This window comes from Ovis canadensis, chromosome 5, assembly GCF_042477335.2.
Source record: "Ovis canadensis isolate MfBH-ARS-UI-01 breed Bighorn chromosome 5, ARS-UI_OviCan_v2, whole genome shotgun sequence".
NCBI lineage: Eukaryota > Metazoa > Chordata > Mammalia > Artiodactyla > Bovidae > Ovis > Ovis canadensis.
The window spans coordinates 50,546,307-50,570,160 of NC_091249.1; the positions used below are offsets into that span (position 1 = coordinate 50,546,307).

Below are 23,854 nucleotides of genomic sequence, written 5' to 3' on the forward strand. Positions count from 1 at the left end.
CATGCACAAGAATAGACACTCTTACATACACTGCCTCATCCAGAAGCATCATTATATTGGTTACAACACATTTGGCTGCAATCAAGAGAAAAACTCAACTAACAATGGCCGAAAGGTATTTGTTGTTTACTCACTGAACAGTCTAGGAAATTAGACCTAGAATTGGTTTGGAAGCTCCATGATATCCTCAGAGATGGGTTTTCCTTCCCATTCATGCCTTCCCTCAGCAGGGATTTCATTTGCAGGCTTGGAGCTGATGTTTGCACTGTGGTTGCTCCAGCTGACAAAGCATACCTGCCTCACATGACAGCCCTCGCTGTGGGAAGGGAAAAGGATACTTCCCAGAAAGCTAGCAATCTTCTACCTGCATCCTCTGGGCCAGAACTGAGCCAGCTGCTCATCCCCAACTCCTGATCAACAGGAATTGGAAGGCTCCAGTTTTAAGTCCGGAGAAGGCAATGGCAACCCACTCCAGTACTCTTGCCTGGAAAATCCCATGGACGGAGGAGCCTAGTAGGCTGCAGTCCATGGGGTTGCTAGGAGTCAGTCACGACTGAGCGACTTCACTTTCACTTTTCACTTTCATACATTGGAGAAGGAAATGGCAACCCACTCCAGTGTTCTTGCCTGGAGAATCCTGGGGACAGGGGAGCCTGGTGAGCTGCCATCTATGGGGTCGCACAGAGTTGGACACGACTGAAGCAACTTAGCAGCAGCAGCAGCAGTTTTAAATCATGACTCCTCTTGAGACTGGTCACATACCAAGAATAGAGTTGGGATTCTGTTAGCAAGAAAAACAGAGGAATGGCTGTTGGGTAGGCCACCAACATTGCCTGCCACAATCACTACCCTCATTTTGCAGTTGAAGACACAGGTTCAGGGAGGTTATGTGGCATGATGAAGGCCATCAGAGGTCTAGAAATTGAGGTCTTTTTTTTTTTTTTGCTTTGTTTTCTACTTTTTGGCCACACCATGCACCATGTTGGATCTTAGTTCTCCAAGCAGGGATCAGACCCACACCCTCTGCAGTGGAAGAGCAGAGTCTTAACCTCTGGACCACCAGGGAAGCCCCATGGGTCCAGAAACTGAGCTCAGATCTTTCTGATACCACTATGCTTTGCTCTGTTCAAGTCTTGCTGACTCCAAGACCAATTTTCCTTGCACAAACAATGGTCCCCAATCAGGATTTGAGGACACTCGGGATCAGTATAGCCAGTAATGAGGTCAAAGTTAAGTAGAAGAGGGAACCTTCTGGGTATTTATTTCCAGTGTAAAAAATTAATAAACAGAAATCTCGAATAAATAGTCAGGAGACCAAACACAGGAGACTCTCGCACTCTGTTGATGTCGATAGCAGAGCCCAACGGGAAGAAGAAAGATTCCTCTTCCTTCCTGACAAAGGCTTATCCAATGAAAAGCCATGGACTCTGTGTTTACTATAGCCATCCCAGCTTCCTTTTCCCCTTTAGAAAGAGTTCTTCTTCCCTTGCAATGCAAGGACTTGTTCATGGCTTCCCACAGTAAATTCCCACAGGCCCCAGATTGCAATTCTCTGCTGATCCTGAATAAGCCCACTTTGGCTGGAGAAGTATCTGGCAGTCTATTTGCTTTAAATCAACATTTTGGTGGCCCATAGAGGGGCCAGAGATGACCCCTGCTGACTCTGAGACTGGTGAGCAAACAGGTGCAGCACCCACAATTGAGCCCATTGTCACTTACTGTCTTTCTCACCAACCCTGGACTTGAAAGGTATATCTTTCTCCTGGATCAAGCTGACAACCTCTTTGCCTTTGACACTCTTCAGGCTTTGGGGTGGGGGATCTACTTAAAGCTTTCATCTTTGTGGTTAAGGTCTTGTTTCTGTATGTGAGTCCTTGCTTGACCCTTTGGTCTGATTTTTCAGGTCAGAGTGTTTCAATTGAAGCTAGCTGAGAGGCAGTGGGCCCTTTCCTTTGGGAACAGAAGCTGCTTCACCGAAACTGCCAGTTCCACTGTCAGCATATTCTTTAGGAACAGAGGCACTTCTATGGAAACTCAAAATGTCTCTGGCCTGGCTTCTCTGGGACCAGGGTATTTCCTTAGAGTTGGATGATATCATCTTGCAAGTTGTTTGACCTGAGTTGTTTGGGCTGTTTTGAAATTGTTGCCTTACAGAAAAACCTGTGAGTTATTCTCAGCTTTCAGTTACCTGAATATTTTGAGGGTATCCTCACTATAGGGACTCTGGATGATTTTATATTTAAAAACTGAATCATTCTTGGGATTTCCCTGGTGGTTCAGTGACTAAGACTCTGCACTCCCAATGCAGGGAGCCTAGGTTTGATCCCTGGTCGGGAAACTCATTCCCACATGCCACAACGAAGAGTCTGTATGCCACAACTGAAGATCATGCATGCTGCAACTAAGACCTGGTGCAGCCAAGTAAATAATAAATCAATTAATTATGATATTTTTAAAGTAATAAAAATAAATAAAAACTGGATAATTCTTCATCCACATTTCAAAAATGGACCAACCTGACCAAAGGCAATTTAGAGTATCAATGACCATTTAGAGGAACTTTTGAAATCCTCAGACTTAATTTCCTTAAAACCAAATTGGACTACAATAGCTCAAAAAATTTCCAGAACTGAGTAGTAGGCCTATTTTGTGGGTTCCCAATGTTATCAGGAGTCTGAAATTACCTCTCTGCAAAATAAGATTTTAAGATTAACTGAGGCAAACAAAGAAAAACAGAATGTTTCCCAAAGCCTTGGATTCCTCTTCCTTGGTTTGTCTCCCATTCTGCCTCTGGCACCACGCGCTCTCTCTCCATTGGTTCCATTCCAGCGCCATCTTTCTCCTTCCCTCGTATACCACTCATACCTCCTCTGTCCTCTCAAGGCCCCCATGCTAAATCTCTCACCAGTCTTTCTCTTTTCTCTGAAACTCTCCATACCTGCTTTTCCTTCAGTTCAGTTCAGTTCAGTTCAGTCGCTCAGTCGTGTCCGACTCTTTGCAACCCCATGAATCGCAGCACGCCAGGCCTCCCTGTCCATCACCAACTCCTTAGAACCTATCAAAACCTATCTCTTTAAAAGTAAACCTCTTGAGGATCCAGTGGTTAAACACTTAATTTCTTATATTCCCCAGACTTAAATTGAACTTCAAGCCACAGTTCAATTTTACTTGAACTAGTTAACTGAACATAGTTCCATTTTTCATAGTTCAGTTACTTAACAATTTTCTCAAGTAACTGAAAAACCTCACAGATTGCTGAGGAATTTAATATAGTCATTCAAACTTACTTATCTGGTTTATCTGACCTATGTTAGCTAGTTCCAGGCCCCAGCACTGGATGAAAACCTGGATAAAAAACTGGGAAAATCATGAATGTTCTCTAAATGACAACTGGGAGAGCTGTCCACTAATTAATTATATGATTAGGCTTGGACAACCTTCCCACTCCAGTATTCTGGCCTGGAGAATTCCATGGATTGTATAGTCCGTGGGGTTGCAAAGAATTGGACACGACTGAGTGACTTTCACTTGCACTTTTCACTTTTGGACAACTGCTAGGTGACTTCATCAAGCAATTCCCAGGGCGTTTTCAAAGCATATCAATTGGGACAAAATTCAAACTTGCCCACAAAAACCTGATGAACCTGTTCATGACTACTACAATCAACTTCAGATTATTTTTTTAAAACATTTTCATCTTCTTTCAGCTGTTGATTCCCCCCTGGGTAACTTTTAACTCTATATTAGTGGGCTGAACCAGGTCCCTTCCCTTCTAATAAAAGGACCAAGATGAAGTGGGAAACTATGTCCCCTCCAGATTGAGATAATCTGGCAAACCAGCCCTTATACTTTCCATGAGTCACCTAGAAGGAAGACCACCAAAATTCTTAATCTTCAACTCCATAAATGAAGTCCCCTAAATAAAATTAATACCCTTGTGAAAAAGTATAAGTGTTAGTCACTCAGTTATGTCCGACTCTTTGTGACCCCATGGACACATGGGGTGCTCTGTCCTGCCAGGCTCCTCTGTCCATGGAATTCTCCAGGCAAGAATACTGGAGTGGGTAGCCATTCCCTTCTCTAGGAGACAACCTAGGGATCGAACCTAGGTCTTCCTGCATTGCAGGCAGATTCTTTACTGTCTGACCACCAGGGAAGCCCAGTACTGGAGTAGGTAGCCTTTCCCCTTCTCAGGGGATCTTCCCAACCCAGTAGTTTATGCTATTATTGCAAAGAGCCAGAACACTGAGAAAGAGGTTATTCCAGACAGACAGGAAGGAATCCACCTGCAATGCAGGAGATGCTGATTCAATTCCTGGGCTGGATACTTCTGAGCGAGTTTCACTTTTCACAGACTCAAACATGGCGGACAACATCAGCCCTGTAAACAGCCTTTCCAACTTTCTCCCAACTGTTAATGATGGGGCTCCAAGGAAGTACAAGGGCTTTTCCCAGCCCTCCCTCTCCCAGCTCGGAGAAACATTCCTCCAGACTTGGGATGGATCTCTTCTAGTTCAGTTGACATAGGAGCCACACTCTCTGTGCCCAACCCCACTACTATAAAGCAGCCCCTGCCTTGGAGGACTAATACAGTTCAAACAGTGGGGATCTCTAATGAACATCAACAGCTTCCTGTCGTTTAAACTACTCTTTTTTTGTCTAAGTCCTTTGAAAGATGTACATCTTTTTCTTCATAGCTCCTCCACTCATCCATTTATTAGGCCTAGACTTCTTACAGAAGTATCATGCCAGAATTTCTTTCTCCCCAAAAATGGAAATAATTCTAGAGTTTGAGAGTAGTCATCAAAGTCACCCACTAGGTGAAATAAATCACCCTTTGATATCTTTTATCTGTTCTATTCTAGAAACATTGATCATTTGTCTCTATTGAATCAACTACCATCCTCTCTATGCAAAATCTCCAACTAATGTTTGCAAAATTCATAGTACACTTCCCTTCAAGATTCATATAGACCCCTCAAAACCTCTCCCCAGAACTAATTAATACCCTGTAAGAAATTCTTCAAGGCTTAAGGCCCATAATAGTTGCAAGGCTCAAAGCCTCATTAGCCCTTGCATTAGCGCCGTAACACTCCCATTTTATCAGTGGGAAAACCTAAGGGTCAAGGGTGGAGGTTTGTGCAGGACCTCAGAGCAACAGACACCGTATTGTTCCTAACCCTCATATGTTACTAACATCCATCCCCACCAGATGTAAATTTTTTACTGTAATTGATTTATGCGGTGCATTCTTTAGTACTCAAATTGATGAAGTTAGCTAACACTACCTTCTTGCTTTCGCTTGAGAAGAAAAACAATTCACCTGGAGAATAATGTCTCAAGGTTTTATTGAGTCCTTATTCCTTGCAAATCCTAAAGGCTGATCTGGATGGTATAAAGTTCCCTAGATGTTCTATCTTGTTGAAATGTATAGATGATTTGCTTCTTTTTTCTCTTTCTCAAGCTTTCTCACAGAAATAAAGCATCAACTTGTGAAAGCTTTTATGTATTTACTTTTAATTTTTTTCTGTTTTTTGTTTTTATTTATTCATTTTTGGCTGTGCTGGATCTTTGTCGCTGTTCCTGGGCCTCCTCTAGTGGCGGCGAGCGGGGCTATTCTTCACTGCAGTCTGTGCCAGGACTTTCGGTGGCTTCTCTTGTTGCAGAGCACAGCTCTAGGCACGCGGGCTTCAGTAGCTGTGGCTCACAGGCTTAGTTGCTCCTCTGGACGTGGAATCTACCTAGACCTGGATCGTCCTCTGCATTAGCAGGTGGATTCTTACCCATTCTGCCACCAGGGAAGTCCCGCTAAAGATTTTAACCTCAAAGGGACTGAAGGTCACCAAAGAAAAATTGCTGTTTGTCCAAACCCAGGTTCGATATTTAGGACATCTGATGCCAAACAAGAGCTACACTCAGGTCCAGATAGACTTCATGGTGTCCCAGGTTTCCCCAAACCAAATGCCAGCTGGGAGGTTTTCTTGGGCTAGTTGGTTATTGCCAAAATTGGATAACCAATTTCTTAAGGCCAAACCTCTGTAATATCTTACTAAACAATAACAACCTGGACCCAATTTTATGAGACGAATCATACACCATAGTTTCCAGGTGAAGCTGGAGAATCTGATGAACCCACCTGCTCTTGGACATTCCAATTACCAGATTCCCTTTTCTCCTTTTCGTAATATGAAAAGGAGAATGCTCTGGGGATATTCACCCAAAAACATGGGACCACCACTGATCCTCAGGGTCTTATAGCCAGTAACTGGATCCTGTGGCATGGAATACTCTCCTTGGCATTAGAGCCATTACAGCCACTGCCCTTTTGGTTAAAAGCACCAAGAAAATCACTGTGAGATTCCCCTTTAACAATCTCTGTCCCCTAGACAGTAGGAGCCCTCCTGAATTCTCGTCACACTCAGCATTTCTCAGTCAGCTGCCTCCCCTTCTATGAAGCCGTTTAGTTAACTGTTCCTTACATAACTCTGTTATGCTCTAATAACTTTTAACCCTGCTGCTCTTCTCCCTTCCGACATGCATGAGAGACTTCAAACTCTGAGTTTCGCTTCTTTTTCAGAAGAAAAGTCTGATAAAATGAGTGGACCTAGATTCCAGCAACTATAAGGGAGGATCTAGAATATTTAAAGCATGGGTTTGAAATCACACAGACCCGGTGCAAACCGCAGTCGCATCCTTTACTGACTATACAATGTTGGGGGAGTCACTTCCTTTCTCCAGGCCTGTTTTCTTTTAGGAGATGGAAGTAAGTTGACAAGTTGGTAGACAGTGAAATCCAGTCCTAGGTCAGAAGGATACCTGAGAGTCATACGGAAGTTGGCAGATTTTAGAAACTAGCCCTGTAGTTACCTCAAGAGGGCCAGGCTAGGGTGTGGATGATGGTAGCCCAGGAGCAGAACCCAGAGCCCTATCAGAGTTTTCAGATGGATATACCTTTGTTTTCCCCACCTTGCCTGGGACAGACCTTGACCAGCCCTATAGCTATCACCATATCATGACTGCAGGCTGAGAAGGTACTGGCTGGTTGTGGGTGGCTTCAAGCCTCAGGAGGTTAAGGGGTATGAGTACTCTTGCCTGGAAAGTCCCATGGACAGAGGAGCCTGGTGGGCTACAGTCCATGGCGTCGTGAAGAGTCAGACATGACCGAGCGACTTCACTTTCACTTTTCACTTTTCACTTTCATGCATTGGAGAAGGAAATGGCAACCCACTCCAGTGTTCTTGCCTGGAGAATCCCAGGGACGGGGGTGCCTGGTGGGCTGCTGTCTATGGGGTCGCACAGAGTCGGGCACGACTGAAGTGACTTAGCAGCAGTAGTAGTGTCAAAAACAACCACAGTGCAGTGGCTGGCCTGTGCCTCAGCCTCTCTCCACCATACTTTCTCCCCCTCCCAATACCAGGTTACAGCAGCCATGAGTGGCAGCTTTTCTAGGAAGAGTCTTATCTGGACAGAGAGAGGTACGGGGAAGTTCTCTGGAGATGCTCAGGACCAAATAGACAAGACTACACCAGCATCTCCTCAACTCACCAAAATAAGTCCAAGCTACCCTTGGGCTTTGCTGCCTCCCTCAGGCACTCAGTTCTGGCCCCAAAGAAATAGAAACCACAGGCCAGATAAGAGACACAGCTGAGGGACACACACCCCGCCAGAGAAAGACAACACACAGGGCAACCTTATCCACAAGCAGCAGAGTTAACCGACTAGGCAGGATAGGAAATGAAAATACACATTTAAGTATTATTCTAATCTAAAAGGCATTAAAAAGGACAAAACAATGCCATTTGCGGCAACATGGATGGACCTAGAGACTGAAGTAAGTCAGACACAGAAAGACAAATATCCTATGATATCACTTACATCTGAAATCTAAAAAGAAAAAGGTACAAATGAACTTATCGATAAAACAGAAATAGAGTTACAGATGTAGAAAACAAACTTATGGTCACCAGGGGGAAAGGGAGGAGGGATAAACTGGGAGACTGGGATTGACATACACATGCTGCTACATATAAAAGAGGAAACTAATGAGAACCTACTCTATAGCACAGGAAACTCTACTCAATACTCCGCAATGGGAAAAGAATCTAGAGAAAGAGTGGACACATTCATATGTATAACTGATTCACTTTGCTGTACACCTGAAACTAACACATTGTAAATCAACTCTACTGCAATTAAATGTTTAAAAGTAAATAAATAAGAAAGAAAAAAGTGGATTGGGGAAATATGAAGGAGGAACAAGAATCACACAGAAGAACCAACTATAGAATCAGACACGAAAATATCCTAGATGAAATAAACACTTCAAAGAGTGGAGTAAATAGAGCGGATACAGCCAAAGACCAAATAAGCAAGTATGAGGACCACATTGAGAAAATTTCCTAAAAAGCATGAAGAAGATATAGACATTTTTAATATATATAGATATAGATTTGGTACCTCAGCACAAACACACACACACACTCTTAATACAAAAGTTAAAAAATCTATATCTTTAAAATATCTACATTTTTAATATATATCACATTAAAAATACCTATATCTTCTTCATGCTTTTTAGGAAGTTTTCTCAATGTGATCCTCATACTTACTTATTTGCCCTTTGGCTACATCCACTCTCCCATAAATTGATTTCACAATTCACTAATGGCCTTAAACTACAATTTGAAATACAGGACTGGAGTCATACTCTTAGGTTCCCCGGCTAAGCCTTATTCACTTCTCCCCAGAGGAGTGATTTGTTTGAAGGGGGTTTGGGAGAAAGCAGTAGGTATGCTCAGTCCAGATGCTCTGGGGCTCTTCTGCCCCGCCCATCTATAGAGAGGGTGGGCCATGATGCTCTCCCTCCGCTGGGGAAGAGACTGGCCCTGTAAGGTTCCTAGAGGGCTTCTATTCTCATATCCCTTTTCTTTGGTGCCTCTGCCATCTTGGTTGTTAATATTCTTAATATTCTCCTGTCCTTGTTTGATGCGCTCTGTCATTAATCTGGTGGGTAATCCATCTGTTTCATGGAAAAGGATTAGCAAGTCTATTTTAACCACACATCTAAGCCACTTTCTCCAATCCAGGCTTTACTGACAACAAAGATGACATTTTTTTTTTCTCTCCATTTGAACATCTTTGTTTCACTTCTCCGTTAGTTCTAAACTTGGAGACAGGAAACATTCTTTACTAACCGGCTGTTAAGGACTGAATGGATGTATCCCCCCAAAAAGGATTTGCTGATGCCCTAACTCCCAATGTACAAAGGCTAACAGAGGCTTGCCAAGAGAACACACCAGTCATAGCAGACACCCTTTTTCAATAACACAAGAGATGACTCTCCACATGACATCACCAAATGGTCAGTACTGAAATCCAATTGATTACATTCTCTGCAACTGAAAATGGAGAAGCTCTATACAGTGGAGGAAAAAAGACCTGGAGCTGACTGTTGCTCAGATTATCAGCTCCTTGTTGTAAAATTCAGGCTTAAATTGAAGAAATCCAGTAGGCCAATCAGGTATGACATAAAACAAATCTCTTATGATTATACAGTGGAGGTGATGAATAGATTCAAGGGATTATATCCGGTAGACAGAGTGCCTGAAGAGCTATGAACAGAGGGTCACAACACTGTACAAGTGGTGACCAAAACCATTCCAAAGAAAAAGAAATGCAAGAAGGCAAAGTGGTTGTCTGAGGAAGCTTTACAAATAGCTGAGGAAAGAAGAGAAGCAAAAAGCAAGGGAGAAAGGGAAAGATATACACTACTGAAGGCAGAATTCCAAAGAATAGCAAGGGGAGATAAGAAGAACAATGCAAAGAAACAGGGGAAAACAATAGAATGGGAAAGACTTAAGAGATCTCTTCAAGAAAATTGGAGATACCAAAGGAACATTTCATGCAAGGCTGGGTACAATAAAAGACAGAAACTTTAAGGACCTAACAGAGGCAGAAGATATTGAGAAGAGGTGGCAAGAATACACAGAAAAACTATACAAAAAGGTCTTAATGACCCAACAAATCACAATGGTGTGATCACTCACCTGGGGCCAGACACCCTGGCGTGTGAAGTCAAGTGGGCCTTAGGAAGCATTACTACCAACAAAGCTAGTGTAGGTGGATGGAATTCCGCCTGAGCTGTCTCAAATCCTAAGACATGATGCTGTTAAAGTGCTGCACTCAAATGTGTCAGCAAATGTGGAACTCAGCAGTGGCCACAGGACTGGAAAAGGTTAGTTTTCATCCCAATCCCAAAGAAGGACAGTGCTAAAGAATGTTCAAACTACCAGACAGTTGTGTTCATTTCCCATGCCAGTAACGTTATGCTCACAACCCTTCAAGCTAGGCTTCAGCAGAACTTGAATCAAGAACTTCCAGAGTACAAGTTGGGTTTAGAAAAAGCAGAGGAACCAAAGATCAAATTACCAACTTCGGCTGGATCATAGAAAAAGCAAGGGAATTCTAGAAAAACATCTACTTCTGCTTCACTGACTGCACTAAAGCCTTTGACTGTGTAGATCACATCAAACTATGGAAAATTCTTAAAGAGATGAGAATACCAAACCCATTGGTATTGTTTGTCTCCTGAGAAACCTGTATGTGGGTCAAGAGCAACAGTTAGAACTGGACATGGAACAACAGACTGGTCCCAAATTGGGAAAGGAGTACATCAAGCTTGTATATTGTCACCCTGTTTATTTAACTTATATACAGAGTACATCATGCAAAATGCTGGGCTGGATGAAGCACAAGCTGGAATCAAGATTGCCAGGAAAAATAACAATCTCAGATACGCAGATGATACCACTCTAATAGCAGAAAACGTAGAGAACTAAAGAACCTCTCAATGAAGATGAAAGAGGAGAGCAAAAAGTTGGCTTGAACCCCAGCATTTAAAAAACTAAGACCATGGCATCTGGTCTCATCACTTCATGGTAAATAGGAGGGGGGAAAAGTGGAAGCAGTGACAGATTTTCTCTTCTTGGGCTCCAAAAACTGCAGATGGTGACTGCAGCCATGAAGTCAGAAGATGATTGCTTCTTAGAAAGAAAGCTATGACAAACCTAGACAGCATATAAAAAGCAAAGACATCACTTAGCCGACAGAGGTCTATATAGTCAAAGCTATGGTCTTTCCATTAGTCATGTACTGATGCGAGTGTTGGATTAGAAAGAAGGCTGAGCACTGAGGAATTGCTTTTGAAGATGCTTGAGAGTCCCTTGTATAGCAAGGAGATCCAACCAGTCAATCCTAAAGGAAATCTGTCCTGAATATTCACTGGAAGGATTGATGCTGAAGCTGAAGTTCCAATACTTTGGCCATCTGATGTGAAGAGCTGACTCACTGGAAAAGACCTTGATGCTGGGAAAGATTGAAGGCAGGAGGAGAAGGGGATGACAAAGGATGAAATGGTTGGATGGCATCAGCGACTCAATGGACATGAGTTTGAGCAAATTCCAGGAGATGGTGAAGGACAGGGAGGACTGGGGTGTTGCAGTCCATGGGGTCACAAAGTCAGACATGACTAGTGACTGAATAACAACAATCCCCAATGAAATATTAGTGATATTATTTGGAGGTAGGGTTCTTGGGAGGCAATTAAATTTGGATGAGGTCAAGAGGGTGAGGCCCTATCATGGGATTAGCATCCATATAAGAGAGACAGAGAGAGCAGGACTTGCTCTCTGCCATGTGAGGACATATGAGAAGGTGGCTGCTAGCAAGCCAAGAGGACTCTAGCAGGGAACGGAATCTGCTGACCCCTTGATCTCGGATTTCCTAGCCTCCAGAACTGTGAGAAATAAATTCCTGTCATCACCTCACCCCTCAATGGTATATTGTTATGATAGCCCAAGAAGACTAAGACATCTGCTGAGATTTAACACTATTAAATGATTCCAGGAAGTCAAGCAAGATAAGAACTAAGATGCTACTGTTGCTAGTGAGTTTAAGGTTCTTGCTTCGTTGTGAAAGAATTTGGAGACGAAGTGATAGGTAAGAAGTGAGTTTATTTAGGCAGAAACACATCCCACAGACAGAGTGTGGGCCGTCTGGGAAAGCAAGAGAGAGGAAGAGAAGGAGAAGGGGAGGGAGAGTCTTGAAAAATTGATGCCAAAAGCTCAACTTCTCTGTACACTGGTGCTGAATCAAATCACAGAGATTTTGGGGTGAAGTAGAAAAGAGAAGCTGTATCACTTTGCCAGGAAAAGGGGGCCACAGTGGGCTAAAGCCCTCAAATCTATGTGTTTCAACTTAGGGAAAGTAAAAGTTTTATAGTAATTGTTCAAAGAGCATGGACATTCTTCTGATAGGTTGATGGTGAAGTAAGTTGGAGTCAGCAGCATCAACCTCCACGGCCAACTGATGCTGAGCAGGGCCCTGTGAGGCTCCTGGGCACGAAGGTCCTTTTGTCCCCCATATCTTGATTCCAGCCTTCATGACCTTCTCTCAGTTCCAAACAGCAGAACAGTTGCTAATCAAAGGAGAAACAGCAACAAAACCACCTGATGCAAGATTAAAGGACCAGAGAGGCTCCTCAAGATTAGGAGACTAGGCCACCTAAGACAAGGCGCACACCCTTTTCTTGTCAGCAAACCCACCCTTTTGAAACTTGGCAGAAGAAAGAATAGACTATTACTGCCTTGATCCTTATCACATACTCCTGCTGACTATATAACCTTTTCCTACTCACCAGGGATGGGGCACAGTTCTTGAGTCCCTAGCCTACTGTGTTCCCCCCTTTGCCTAGCAAAGTAATAGAGCCATCCTTTCCTTCTCCTCCATAATTGTGATAATTGTGTCTCCATATTTCTATTTGGCATTGGTGCACATAGAGCCAAGATTTTGGCAACACAACTGGTCTGGGGTCTACATCATTGTGGGCAGCATACCATGTTAATCTTACTTACATTCTCCCAACTTGAGGGGGTTTCAGTATCTGCAAAATAGCTCAAAGATAGTGTTGTGTGTATCCTCTGATAGGGAAACAGGACCTTGCCATAAGGCTGCTCTTGACTGTTTGTTTCTCCCTGGTTTCAAAACCCCTCCCTTTTCTAATTAACAACTGCTTGAATCTGCCCATTGGAACTCAGGGAGGGTCATGGAGGCTGAATGAATGCTGTTTCCTATAATCAAAGAAGTGGGGGATACAGAACAGCCTTGTGCCCAGGAGCCCCACTGGCCCCTGCATGGCATCAGTGTTAGTTTTTATGGACTTAGTAATTTCATAGGCTAATGAGTGGGAGGATTATTCCAGTTTTGTGGGAGAAGGGGCAGGGATTTCCAGGAATCAAGCCACTATCCACTTTTTGGCCTTTTACGGTTAGCCTAAGAACTGTCATGGTACTGGTGGGTATATCATTTATCATATGCTAATGTATGGCTGAGCATATGATGAGGCTCAAGGTCTACTGGAAGTCGACTCTTCCACCATCTTGGACCTAGCTGGTTCCAACCAGTCTTTGTCATGTCTTATGGCTAATGGACTACAGTCCATGGGGTCCTAAGGGTGGGACACCACTTAGCAACTAAACCACCAACACTGGCAACATCTTCTCCCCTCTTATTTCACTACCAAGGGATTTAATGAGTTTGTTAGAGACCCTGGTAAGAATAGTTTCTCTGGATTGGTGGGAGTGAGGAATAGAAAATGCACACTATCCAGAAGTGGGTCTGAAATGGAAAGCAGAGGCAGAGGAAACAGGAGAGATCGGAGCATACCTGTGGGTGACTAGAAAAAAGCCCAGAATCCACCCTGGTCTATAAAATGGCTTGAAGCGATTTACAATAAAAATAAACCCATTCACCCCAGAGTTTCTCATGGGGTTCCTCCTCTTGAGTACTCCAGGCCCGTTTCTCCTGCTTTTCCTCCTTGTGCTACACCGTGGAAACTTTGGCAGTCACTGGGGGTCAAGGGACAAAGTGGTCAGGTCCAAACATTGATTCCCTGCCCCAGCTGGCTTCATTAGGACACTTCACCAAGAGACTCCAAGAGAGCAGAACCCCTGGAAGCCAGGCAGCAGCCAACAGAAGGTAGACAGTACTAAGAGTCAGGGACCTGGGTTCCAATCCGGCCTCTGCCACTCCACAACCTGCCATCCCATAGCAATTCCTCTTGGAGATCATGAGGGATGCCCAGGAAGCATACTGCCTGGGGTTGAATGCGGGCTGCACCCACACACGAAGGTGCGACTAGAGCCTGTTTTCCCTAACAAGGGACTCTGTTTTAAGGGGTAACCTAAAACGTCTTGAGCTAACCCCCTAACAGCAAGTGCTCGGTAGATGCCAATGTAACCACGTCCTGTCCCGCCCATGCACAGCCTCTCGCTCCACACCGCACCTAGCGGAGTGGGCGGGAGGACCCAGCGCTCAGGGCCGCGCCCCCAGCTCCCGCCGCCTGTCGCGACAGCAGCGGTGCATTGTGGGTCTTGTAGTGTGGGGCTGGGTTGGTTGGGTGGGTGGGCGCGGCTGAGGCAGTCGCTGCGGGGCCATCTTCGGCAGGCCGGCTGGCTCGGCCTGCGCAGCCCGCACTCGCGCACCTCGCCCGCCGCGATGGCGCCGCGGCCGCTGAGCCCCTTGGTGCTGGCACTGGGTGGCGCGGCGGCCGTGCTCGGTTCGGTGCTCTTCATCCTCTGGAAGACCTATTTCGGCAGTGGACGGGAGCGCCGCTGGGACGGAGGCGAGGCCTGGTGGGGCGCTGAGCCTGCCGGCCTTCCACAGTGGGACGAGTGGGACGTGAGTGCCCGAGGAGGGTCTGCGCCTCCGCGCGTGCAGCCGAGGGGGTGTGACCGCCGCCCGGCGAGTTGGGAGCTTGGCGCCGCAGGCGTCACGCTGGTGGGCGCGTGGCGGGCGACTGGGAGTCCCGGAACCCTGGAACCGCTGGGCGTTTGGGAGCGTGTGCTGTGCTGCGCCTCTGTAGGCCCCAGCTTACTCGCCAGGGCTGGGGCGCGAGCGCGCGGTCGGGGAGCGCTGTCCCGCCAGCGCCGGTGCAGCCGGTGCCTGGCTGGCGCCTGCGCTGTGCGTCCAGCGCGGTTTGTCCTCCGCCCCCTCCCGCCCGGCCGCAGCTGTTTCGCTTGTTGCCGGGATTCTGCGCTTCCTACCTGCCTAGAGTGAGGAGGGATTGTCAGTGTAGGGAGGCTGAGGCTCTGCGAAGGGGAGGAATTTGCATGAGGTCACCCAGTGAAAGCTAGAAGAACGGCTTTGGGGAATTCAGGATTCTATTGGCGGCGCTCGTCTCTGTGCACCAGAGCGGGCGTAGCAGACCCTTGATGGCGGGAGGTCGGGGATGTGCGCTTTGGGCTTTCGGTCTTCCTTGGGGGAAGGGTGAGGCCGGAGGGTGCCGATCGCAGCCTGACCCGTGCTCCGCAGCCCGAGGACGAGGAGGACGTGGAGCCAGCGCTGGAGGAGCTGGAGCAGCGCGAGGTGTTGGTGCTGGGGCTGGACGGCTCCGGGAAAAGCACATTCCTGCGCGTGCTGGCGGGAAAGCCACCGCTGGAAGGCCACATCCCCACCTGGGGCTTCAACTCTGTGCGACTGCCCACCAGGGACTTCGAGGTGGACCTGCTGGAGAGTGAGCAGACACCCCCTCCCCTCGCGCCTGTCTCCCCCATCATCTCAGCTGGACCCAAGTTGGGGCTTGTTATCGAAGCAGGACACGCTCCTGTAGAAAATCCTTCCCATGTGTCCCTGGGGTACAGGATGGAGTCCAACACTGCTCTCTTCTCTGGTTTGGTCGCCCCTTGTCCCTCACCCTTACTGCAGCCCACGTGCCTAACCCTGATAGACTCACAGCTAAAGTTTCCTGTATGCCAAGCACTTGACAGACAGCACTTTATAAAACCTTCCCAACAACTCCATAAAACTGGAAAGAGTTATTACCTTCATTATATATGTCTTGCGTGAGGCAGTGAGGCCCAGAAAGTTAAATAGTTTATCCAAGCTCAGGCAGCTTGCCAGTCTGTTAATGCTGTCTAGCTCTGGGCTCTTGATGTCAAGCACCCTGTACATTGCTTGTTTCTGAAATGAGTGAGTGATAGTCGCTCAGTCGTGTCCAACTCTTTAGGACCCCATGGACTGTGTAGCCTGTCAGCCTTCACAATCCGTGGAATTCTCCAGGGTTTCTGAAGGGTGCTTGCCGTTTTCTTTGTTACCATCTGTGCTTTGCATGCACTGTTCTCCCAGTCTGGAAAGACCTTCTTCCCTTTATGAACTAATGTTCATCCTTCAAGGTTTAGGATAAACTATTTATCTTGGATAAACTAACTTCCTGGGCCTCACTGCCTCACGCAAGACATATATAATGAAGGTAATAACTCTTTACAGTTTTATGGAGTTGTTGGGAGGGTGATATCCCATGAAGCCTTATCTGACCCTGAGGCTAGCTTAAGAGTTCTTCCTCTGGGCTCCCCTTCTGCTACAGTGTTTGCCACATACCTTTCTGTGTCCCTGACTGGGCATCTAGGGCACAGATAAATCTGATCCAGCTCTGGCCCCTAGGGCCCAGCCCCAGTCAGGTACCTGGAAGAGCTTGTTAAGGGAGTGATCAAAGGAGGATCTGAGTAGCCTCCTGCCCTCAATGTTAGGCTTCTTGGGATCTCAGGAGAAGCTAGGAGAGAGGATATTGAGAGGGCAGCAGTACTTAAGCGCCTGTGTCCAGTCACGGACTCAGTGGAAAGGGACAGGTGGGTTTCTGCCAGCCATAGGCCTCAGACCATAAAGACTCAGTGGGTTTAGTTAAGTGCCAAAGTGGTGGGATCAGACTCAAGGCCTGGCCGTTGGCCTGAATGGGCCCAGTTCCTCTGGTCTCAGGGCTCAGGGCCTTGCCTGCTAACCTGCCCTGGCTACATCTTTCTTCCCTGATTGTAGCAAACATTGATATTTACCTGAGTTCAGTCCTTTCAGCCTGCTTTCTGTGTCTCCATCTCTTGTGCTCAGGACACAGAAAATTCAGATGGGGGTTCTGCAGTTGAAGCCCACTCTGTCTGGCAGAGACAGTATCCCGGCTCTATAAGGTCACTCAACCTGGATTCAAACCCAGATCTCCCATTCAAGTCCAGGTCCTTTCCCCTGCCACAACACTCAGTTTGCTGTGGGTACCTACAGTGCTTGGCCTGGAGCCCAGCTGAGAATGAGCCCCTTGTGGATCTTGATTTTTCCCTGCCCTTCCCACCCCCACCTCCTATATCCATTTTATTAACTAGTTCTGTCAGCTTTATCCTTCAATAGCGTTTGCATCTGTCTGTTTCTCCCCACCTCCATCTTTGCCTGCTTGTCCCAATCCACGGTCACCTATCAGTACTACAACAGTCTCCTTGCTGGTCTTCCTGATTCTGCTTCTGTCCTCAATGTTGACCAGCAGCATCTTTCAGAAATCCATATCACTTCATGTCATTCTTGCTTAAAATGCTTATGGGGGTCCCCACAGCCTCACTGTGGCCTTACAGGCCCCGTGTGGCCCAACCCTGCTGGTCGTGTCTCCTTCTCCCCCCTGGCAGCGCCTCAGCCACCCTGAATGCCTTCTGTTTCTTGAACACATGGATCTTGCCCTGCCCGGTGCCTATAACGCTTGTCTCTGCCTCTTCTCATGACCATCTCCTTGTCATCTCAGATTCAGCTCACATGCCGCCTCCTTAGGCCACCTTCTCAGACCACCCAATCCAAAGCCACCAGCAGACACTACCCCCGCCCCGCCCCGCCACTTTCACTTTTTCTGTTTCATTTCCTTCCTTCGTGGAATGTGTTTTTGTGTTACTGCTGTGTTGGTCCTGGTTACAGAGGGAGCTCCTTGAGAGCAGGGCCCCCCTGCCTGCCTTGCTGACCTCTGTGTCCCCAGCACCCAGATCAGTGCTTGGCACCTAGTAAGTACTCAGTATATACTTGTTGAGTGCCTGCTATGTGCCAGGCATTGTGCTGAGGGCTTTGGGGGGATCCAGAGATATATAGCTCTAACTCTCAAAGAGCTGGGGGTCCACAAGTGTCAGAAGTCTAATCAGAAACACTGGGATGTGGGGGTGACCACTGAGGACTTTGCAGAGGGACACAGAGGAACAGGAATGCAACCCGGGGTGGGGGAGGTGCTCCTCGGACAGCCGCATGGTGGCAGGATTGAGTACGGCCTTTCCAAGGAAAGAAAGTGGGGCAACCAGGCTGAACGAGAAAAACTGAATTGAGAATGGCTGTTCTCAGGCAGCACAGGGGGTCCTGGCTGCTGACCATAGCCGCTGACCTGGGAGGAAGCTAGGGATTGGGAGGAGGCAGGACAGCCCAGGAGAAAGAACCAGAGTACTATGTATGAGGACATGTTATACCCCAGTCCTGTGAAAGGTACATTGCGCACAGTACTTTGGGGTTTTGCTACAACCTGTTAGGTAAGTTCAGTGAGGAGGAGACTGATGCTCAGAGGTGTTGACCTGCTCAGGGAGATACAGCTGTCAGAGCTAGAGCCACACTCAGGTCCAGTTGGCTCAGGAGCCCGTGGACTTCCCTTGCTCCATTGGCCAGTGGAGCCTTGGGAGGCTGGAAGTGATGTGGGGGTGGGCTGTAAATAGAGAGTCCGGGCCCAGGGAGGCTCTGAGCTGGCCCCTGGCCTCTCCTCAGTCGGCGGCAGCCAGAATCTGCGCTTCTACTGGAAGGAGTTTGTGAATGAAGTGGACGTGCTGGTGTTCATGGTGGACTCGGCTGACCGGCTGCGGCTGCCGTGGGCCCGACAGGAGCTGCACAAGCTGCTGGACAAGGACCCTGACCTGCCTGTTGTGGTGGTGGCCAACAAGCAGGTGAGGGCGATGGGAGGCTGGCCCAGGTCAGCGGGGCTTGAGCCACAATGCCTGGGGCAGGGAGCACCGGAGAGGGATTCGGGCCCAGACCCCTGACCTGCAGCACACAGCTGATGCTGTCACCCCCTCTGCTGCCTGTGCTGCGTCCTCCTTCCTCATCCTCTCTGCCTCCCTGTCATTTGTCATCCTGGAAGAATGAGAAAAATAATTTCTCTGTGTCCACTGTGTATGAGGTGTGGTTTCGAATAATATTTCATATGATGTTTCTGTTCCCTCTGTAAGAGATGCGATACTGTTTCCATTTTACATACGGGGAATCTGAAGCTCAGAGAGATTTTGTACACCTTGAAAATAGTAAATTGGGAAGTTGTACTCCAGTTACACCTTTTCCACTCTGCTATGTCCTTAATGATTTCTGACTCTAGATCAGAGAGCTATAGCTGGGAAGTGGTAAGAAGTTAACAAGTTAAATAATAATAACTAACATTTACTGTGTGCTCACAGCATGCTAAGCACACTGTAATCACGACCTCACTATAGGCCCTGACGTTAGCCCAAAGTTACAGCTGCTATGTGGCAAAGCCAGGTCGTGAGCTCAGATCCTCCTCAAATTTCCGGCTCTTCACTCTATGCTATATACGTCTCCTGGCCCAGTAACTCTTGGCATCACATACTTACGGTGCCATTCTCTGCCGCAGTACAGAGTCCTGTTGTGTTTCAGGTGGCAGGGGCCTATGGCCCTGAGAGCTGTGGGACCTGTTTCCAGTCTGGCTTGGAGACATGCTGTCTGTCTTAGACCTCAGGTTTCCCCTGCCTATCAAGAAATACCTGGCACGATTATAAACAGGGTTACCTTATGTTCTGGTCTGCCTGGGACAGGCCCCAGCTATGCCTGTTGCTCTGATAGAACTATACTAGTTCCCACTTTGAGTCTCAGAAGTAACCCAGTTTGGACAATGAATCATGTTATCATCTTATATAAACTATGATTTATAGTGATTTTGAACTTTACAGGAAACAGCACCTAAGGTCCCATCATTCTATGAACTATTTCAAGAGGAAACCTTTTAATCTTGGGCCAGGCTTGAAATTAAATGTACCATCACCAGCCATGTTGAGTAGTGGCCTCTGTTTTTTCCTCAGCTGGTTTCTAGGAGTCGAGGGGAGGTGAGGCCTTTGTCTGAAAGTGACTTTACCATAAGTTCTCTGCACCATTGAATTTAGGAAACTGAGCTAAGATTTCTGTAAAGGTCATAAATTTGGTCTTCAAACCAATCTGGGTTTGAAACCTGGCTCTGCCTCGTATCGCTTTCCTTCGCTAAATGATACCACCTCCCTGAGTTGATTTCCCCATCAGTTTAGTATGGACAGTGAGTTAAATGAGGTAAGTACCTATCATAATGCCTGACTTATTGGACACGCTATTTCTTAGCACAGTGGCTGTGGGTGAGAATGAGGGGGTGGAAAGAAGTTGATACCAAGGAAAGTCAGAGATGAAATGAGTTTAGACCAACTGGCCGAGAGAGAACTTAGGCCCCAGTGTTTCCCTCAGGGAGCTGATGAACAGTTTATTTCACAGATGACAAGGGTGGGTTGTTGGGACACACTCTCCGTCCAGCCTGACGTCTCCGTTTCATCCCAGGACCTGAATGAAGCCATGAGTATGGTGGAGCTGCAACAGGAGTTGGGCCTGCAGGCTGTCGATAGCCAGCGGGAAGTTTTCCTCTTGGCAGCCAGCATCGCCCCTGCAGGAACCAGCTTTGAAAATCCTGGCACCGTGCACATCTGGAAACTGCTCCTGGAGCTTCTCTCCTAGGCTGGCGCCCACCCGCTCACCAGCCAGCCCTGGAGACTTAAGTTCCATTCCTCCTGCTTCTTCATCTCCAGCCTGGGCCTGGGGCACAGGCTACATAGCATCACTTCCCTTCTTCCCTCCTCACCCTCAAGAGCAGGGCCTGGGTGAGGTCAGGAACCACACAGACGCCCTCCTGGTGAGCTAGCCATGAGGCTGAAGCAGGGAGGCAGTTGAGGCCAAGGGTGGGAGAGGACAGCGTCTTGCTCATTCTGAGCAGCAAGTGGTGATTCCTCTTCCACCAGGGAAGGCAGCCTCATCCTCTGACCTGTACAGCGAGCTGCCCAGCAGGCTCAGTTCTCCCCGCCCTGCTGGTCCCAGGGGGTGAGGACTGGTGTAGATGTCCGAAGTACGCCCTAACCCTAGACTGATCCCTCCTGGTGATTTTGCACCCTCTCGTGTGGGCAGGTTCTGGGCCATAAGCCATGAGCTCAGACTCCCTGTCCTGCCTTATCCTCCAATCCCAGCTGGCTCGTGGCCTTGTGCAATCCCTGCCTCTCTGGGCCATCCCTTTTAAAGAGAGGTGATTTAGATGGTGGCTTTCTAACCGAGCCATGAAGACAGGAAGCTTGAGGAGGAATCTAGAGATCCGGGCAAGGAGCTTCCCGAAATCCCCCTGCTTTCCCAAGGCTGAGGTCCGGCCCGCTAACCTCTTAAATACAGAGTAAGTGGTCTTCACCCCCTAATCAGAGAAACTGAAACCCACACCCACCCCAATCTGGAGTCACAAGCTGCTACTCTTACACTTAACTGTGCCAATGCCCATGTTTACATAAGTCTGGGGAAGAAAGGAGCCTGCCTGTGTTCCTGGAAAGACTTGTCAGGGGCCTCCAGACTGCATTTATTTATTTATTTATAAAAGGAACAGGCCCAAGTTTTAGGCTCTGTTTCTAGGTGCTGTTATCTAAACCCCAGATGACTGTCATGGAAAATTTGGATCTTTGAGGAAAATAGCTGGAATCATGGATGACAGTGTGGTAAGCTACATGAGTCAATGGAGACAGCTCTTCCTTCCCCAACCCTTTGTGGCTGTACTTGATGTCGTAGAATTTCACGATGACCCATATGAACTTGAACTCCAACACTTGGCCTAATACGTCAAAGGGACACAAACTGTAGAGGTAACAAATGACTCTGGGAGAGGCAATTTCATCATAGTTACTCTTACAAAGAAATAAGAATTAGCAGACCAACCAATGGGTAGGCTTGAGTATATCGCACAGCCTTCCTGGACCTGCTGATTGTGCAGCTAAGGCAAAGCTGGACAGAATAGCTGGTGTCCTCTCCAGTACACATTCCGTGATTCTCCTGTTTCCAGTGATCAGCCAGTTTAAAGACTGTCTCTGTACTGACTCTTCAGTGCAGGCAGAAGGAACCTTTTGTCTGTCAAGAGGCCACTGAACAGTCGACAGCCACAAATGGGCCTTTTTTCTGAGGAGGTAACCGACTCAGTTTGCTTTTTAATTGAGAATAGAGATTATGTGCCTTTGTTTCATTTGACATTTACTCAGTGTGCTACAGTTTCATGCTGTGGCGGGTGCAAGAAGGGTGGGCCGGGAAGGTGGCTCAGAATAGAATCACTTTTCTTTGAAATTCCGATTAACTTTCTGTCTTAAGTGATTTGACTGATTTTATTTTAAATATTTTGGGAATGACTTGGGTTTTAGAGTAGCCTTTGAAACCCTGCTGACACTTCATTTTGCTGGCAGAAAGTAAGGAGACTTTACTTCTCTGTTCTGTGAACCTCACCTTGTCCTCCAGTGTTAATACTTGAAAGTTACCTTTGGAGCCAACATTTTGGAGAGTGGCACCCTTTTCTATTGATTAAGATCTACCTTTGGTCTAGTGCATATCACTATGTAGTACAGGTTTTAAAGTCCCCACTGTCAGGAGGTGAACTTGAATAGAGTTACGTACTTGAGCAGGTTTCAAAGACCAGTCTCAGAGTCAACAGGTCCCAGGGGCGCACAAGAAGGCACCCCTGAGGAGCACTGCAGGCCCAGGGCAGTGGCCCTCAGTAGCTGTACAGGCCGTGTGGACGGCCTGTCGGCCTGTGGGCGCGTCTGTGGCTGAGAGCAGCACTCCTCTGGTGGCCCGTCCTCCAGGTGGGCTGCCAGACTGCTTGTGTCTGGTTCCTACCAGGACCAGGCTGGGCACAGTCGGGGAAGGGCCTTTCCTAAGAACACTGACTGCCTTGTGCTCTTATGTAGTTATTCCTGATGTGACTTTGGCTCAAGAGCCTAGATGGCTGCTTTGGGGAACCTGTTCATCTCAAGTGCAGCTCCTGACTAACTGGGATGACCATGGTCCCCCCTCTGCCCCACCAAGCTTGGGACTAGCGGATGGACGGCTGAGCAGCTCTCGCAATCTCATGAAGACCATACAGTGCCCACTTCACGCTTGGGAAGGCAGCTCATGCATCTGCGTGCCGGTTGAACCTATGAATCACGCACCCTGACACTGGGGGCTTCTGCTCTTGAGGTTATTTTAATGAAATCATGGCTTCTGACCTGCTGCTGTCCTAAAGAGAGGTCAGCCCGGTCCAGAGTCTGGACACGTGGATGGTCTGGGCAAGAGGGCTCTTGAGGCTGCTGGGACCACTACCTTGGACTGGCTGCCTATCCCAAGAAGCCTCCTCTGGCACCTCCTGGTGCTCAGAACCATCCGTTGTAAGCTTGTGCCAACACAGTGGTACCCAGCTGTGAGGACTGGAGAGGAGGTGAAGCTGGTCCCTCCGGACCCTCGTCAGAAGTGCTGGTGAAAAATTTCACAGCTGTAGCATGTCTGAATGAGACCCCTGATTCTCCAGAAAAATGTTTTCACTTGCCTTTGGAAAATATTTTGTTCTTAGGCTAGTTTAGTAGGAACTGCCAGCATCTCAAACCAGCCGCTGAAACTCGTCTGTGGTGTCTATCCTCGTCCTCACAGCTGCCCCAGAACTCAGACCTGCATAGTCAGCAGTCTGCCTCTCACCCCTGCCGTCTGCTGTCACCTCCAAGTCTTCTCTAGTAGCTATTTAAAGGGAAACCTCCACCTTTCCCGGCTGCCTCCTGGAGATGGGCCCATAAAGAGACAAGGGGGAGATTGCCATCAAAGAACTGAAGTAAAGGAGCCTTGCTATCCCAGCCCATGCCCTGTGAACCCAGGCCCACAAACTGCATAAAATGGAGTGTTGGTGGCTGTGTACAATAAATGCCAAAAATTCGGTGGTAGTTTAATATAAATTGAT

General features: G+C 47.5%; 1 protein-coding gene across 1 annotated transcript; it reads left to right on the forward strand.

The window, feature by feature from the left end:
* The first annotated feature begins 14,448 nt into the window (after positions 1-14,448).
* ARL10 (ARF like GTPase 10) lies at positions 14,449-23,837 on the forward strand. Its single transcript, XM_069589545.1, has 4 exons — positions 14,449-14,736; positions 15,370-15,571; positions 18,598-18,773; positions 20,416-23,837. Exons 1-4 carry the CDS (start codon positions 14,554-14,556, stop codon positions 20,587-20,589), a joined length of 735 nt encoding a protein of 244 aa, XP_069445646.1. The 5' UTR covers positions 14,449-14,553; the 3' UTR covers positions 20,590-23,837.
* The last annotated feature ends 17 nt before the right edge of the window (positions 23,838-23,854 follow it).

What these genes read in the sequence shown, in the direction of transcription:
- ARL10 (XM_069589545.1), top strand. Translation starts at nt 14,554, where the DNA reads ATGGCGCCGCGGCCGCTGAGCCCCTTGGTGCTGGCACTGGGTGGCGCG. An exon ending in CACAGTGGGACGAGTGGGAC is followed by an intron (nt 14,737 to 15,369) that starts GTGAGTGCCCGA and finishes CGTGCTCCGCAG; the next exon opens with CCCGAGGACGAGGAGGACGT. An exon ending in TGGTGGTGGCCAACAAGCAG is followed by an intron (nt 18,774 to 20,415) that starts GTGAGGGCGATG and finishes GTTTCATCCCAG; the next exon opens with GACCTGAATGAAGCCATGAG.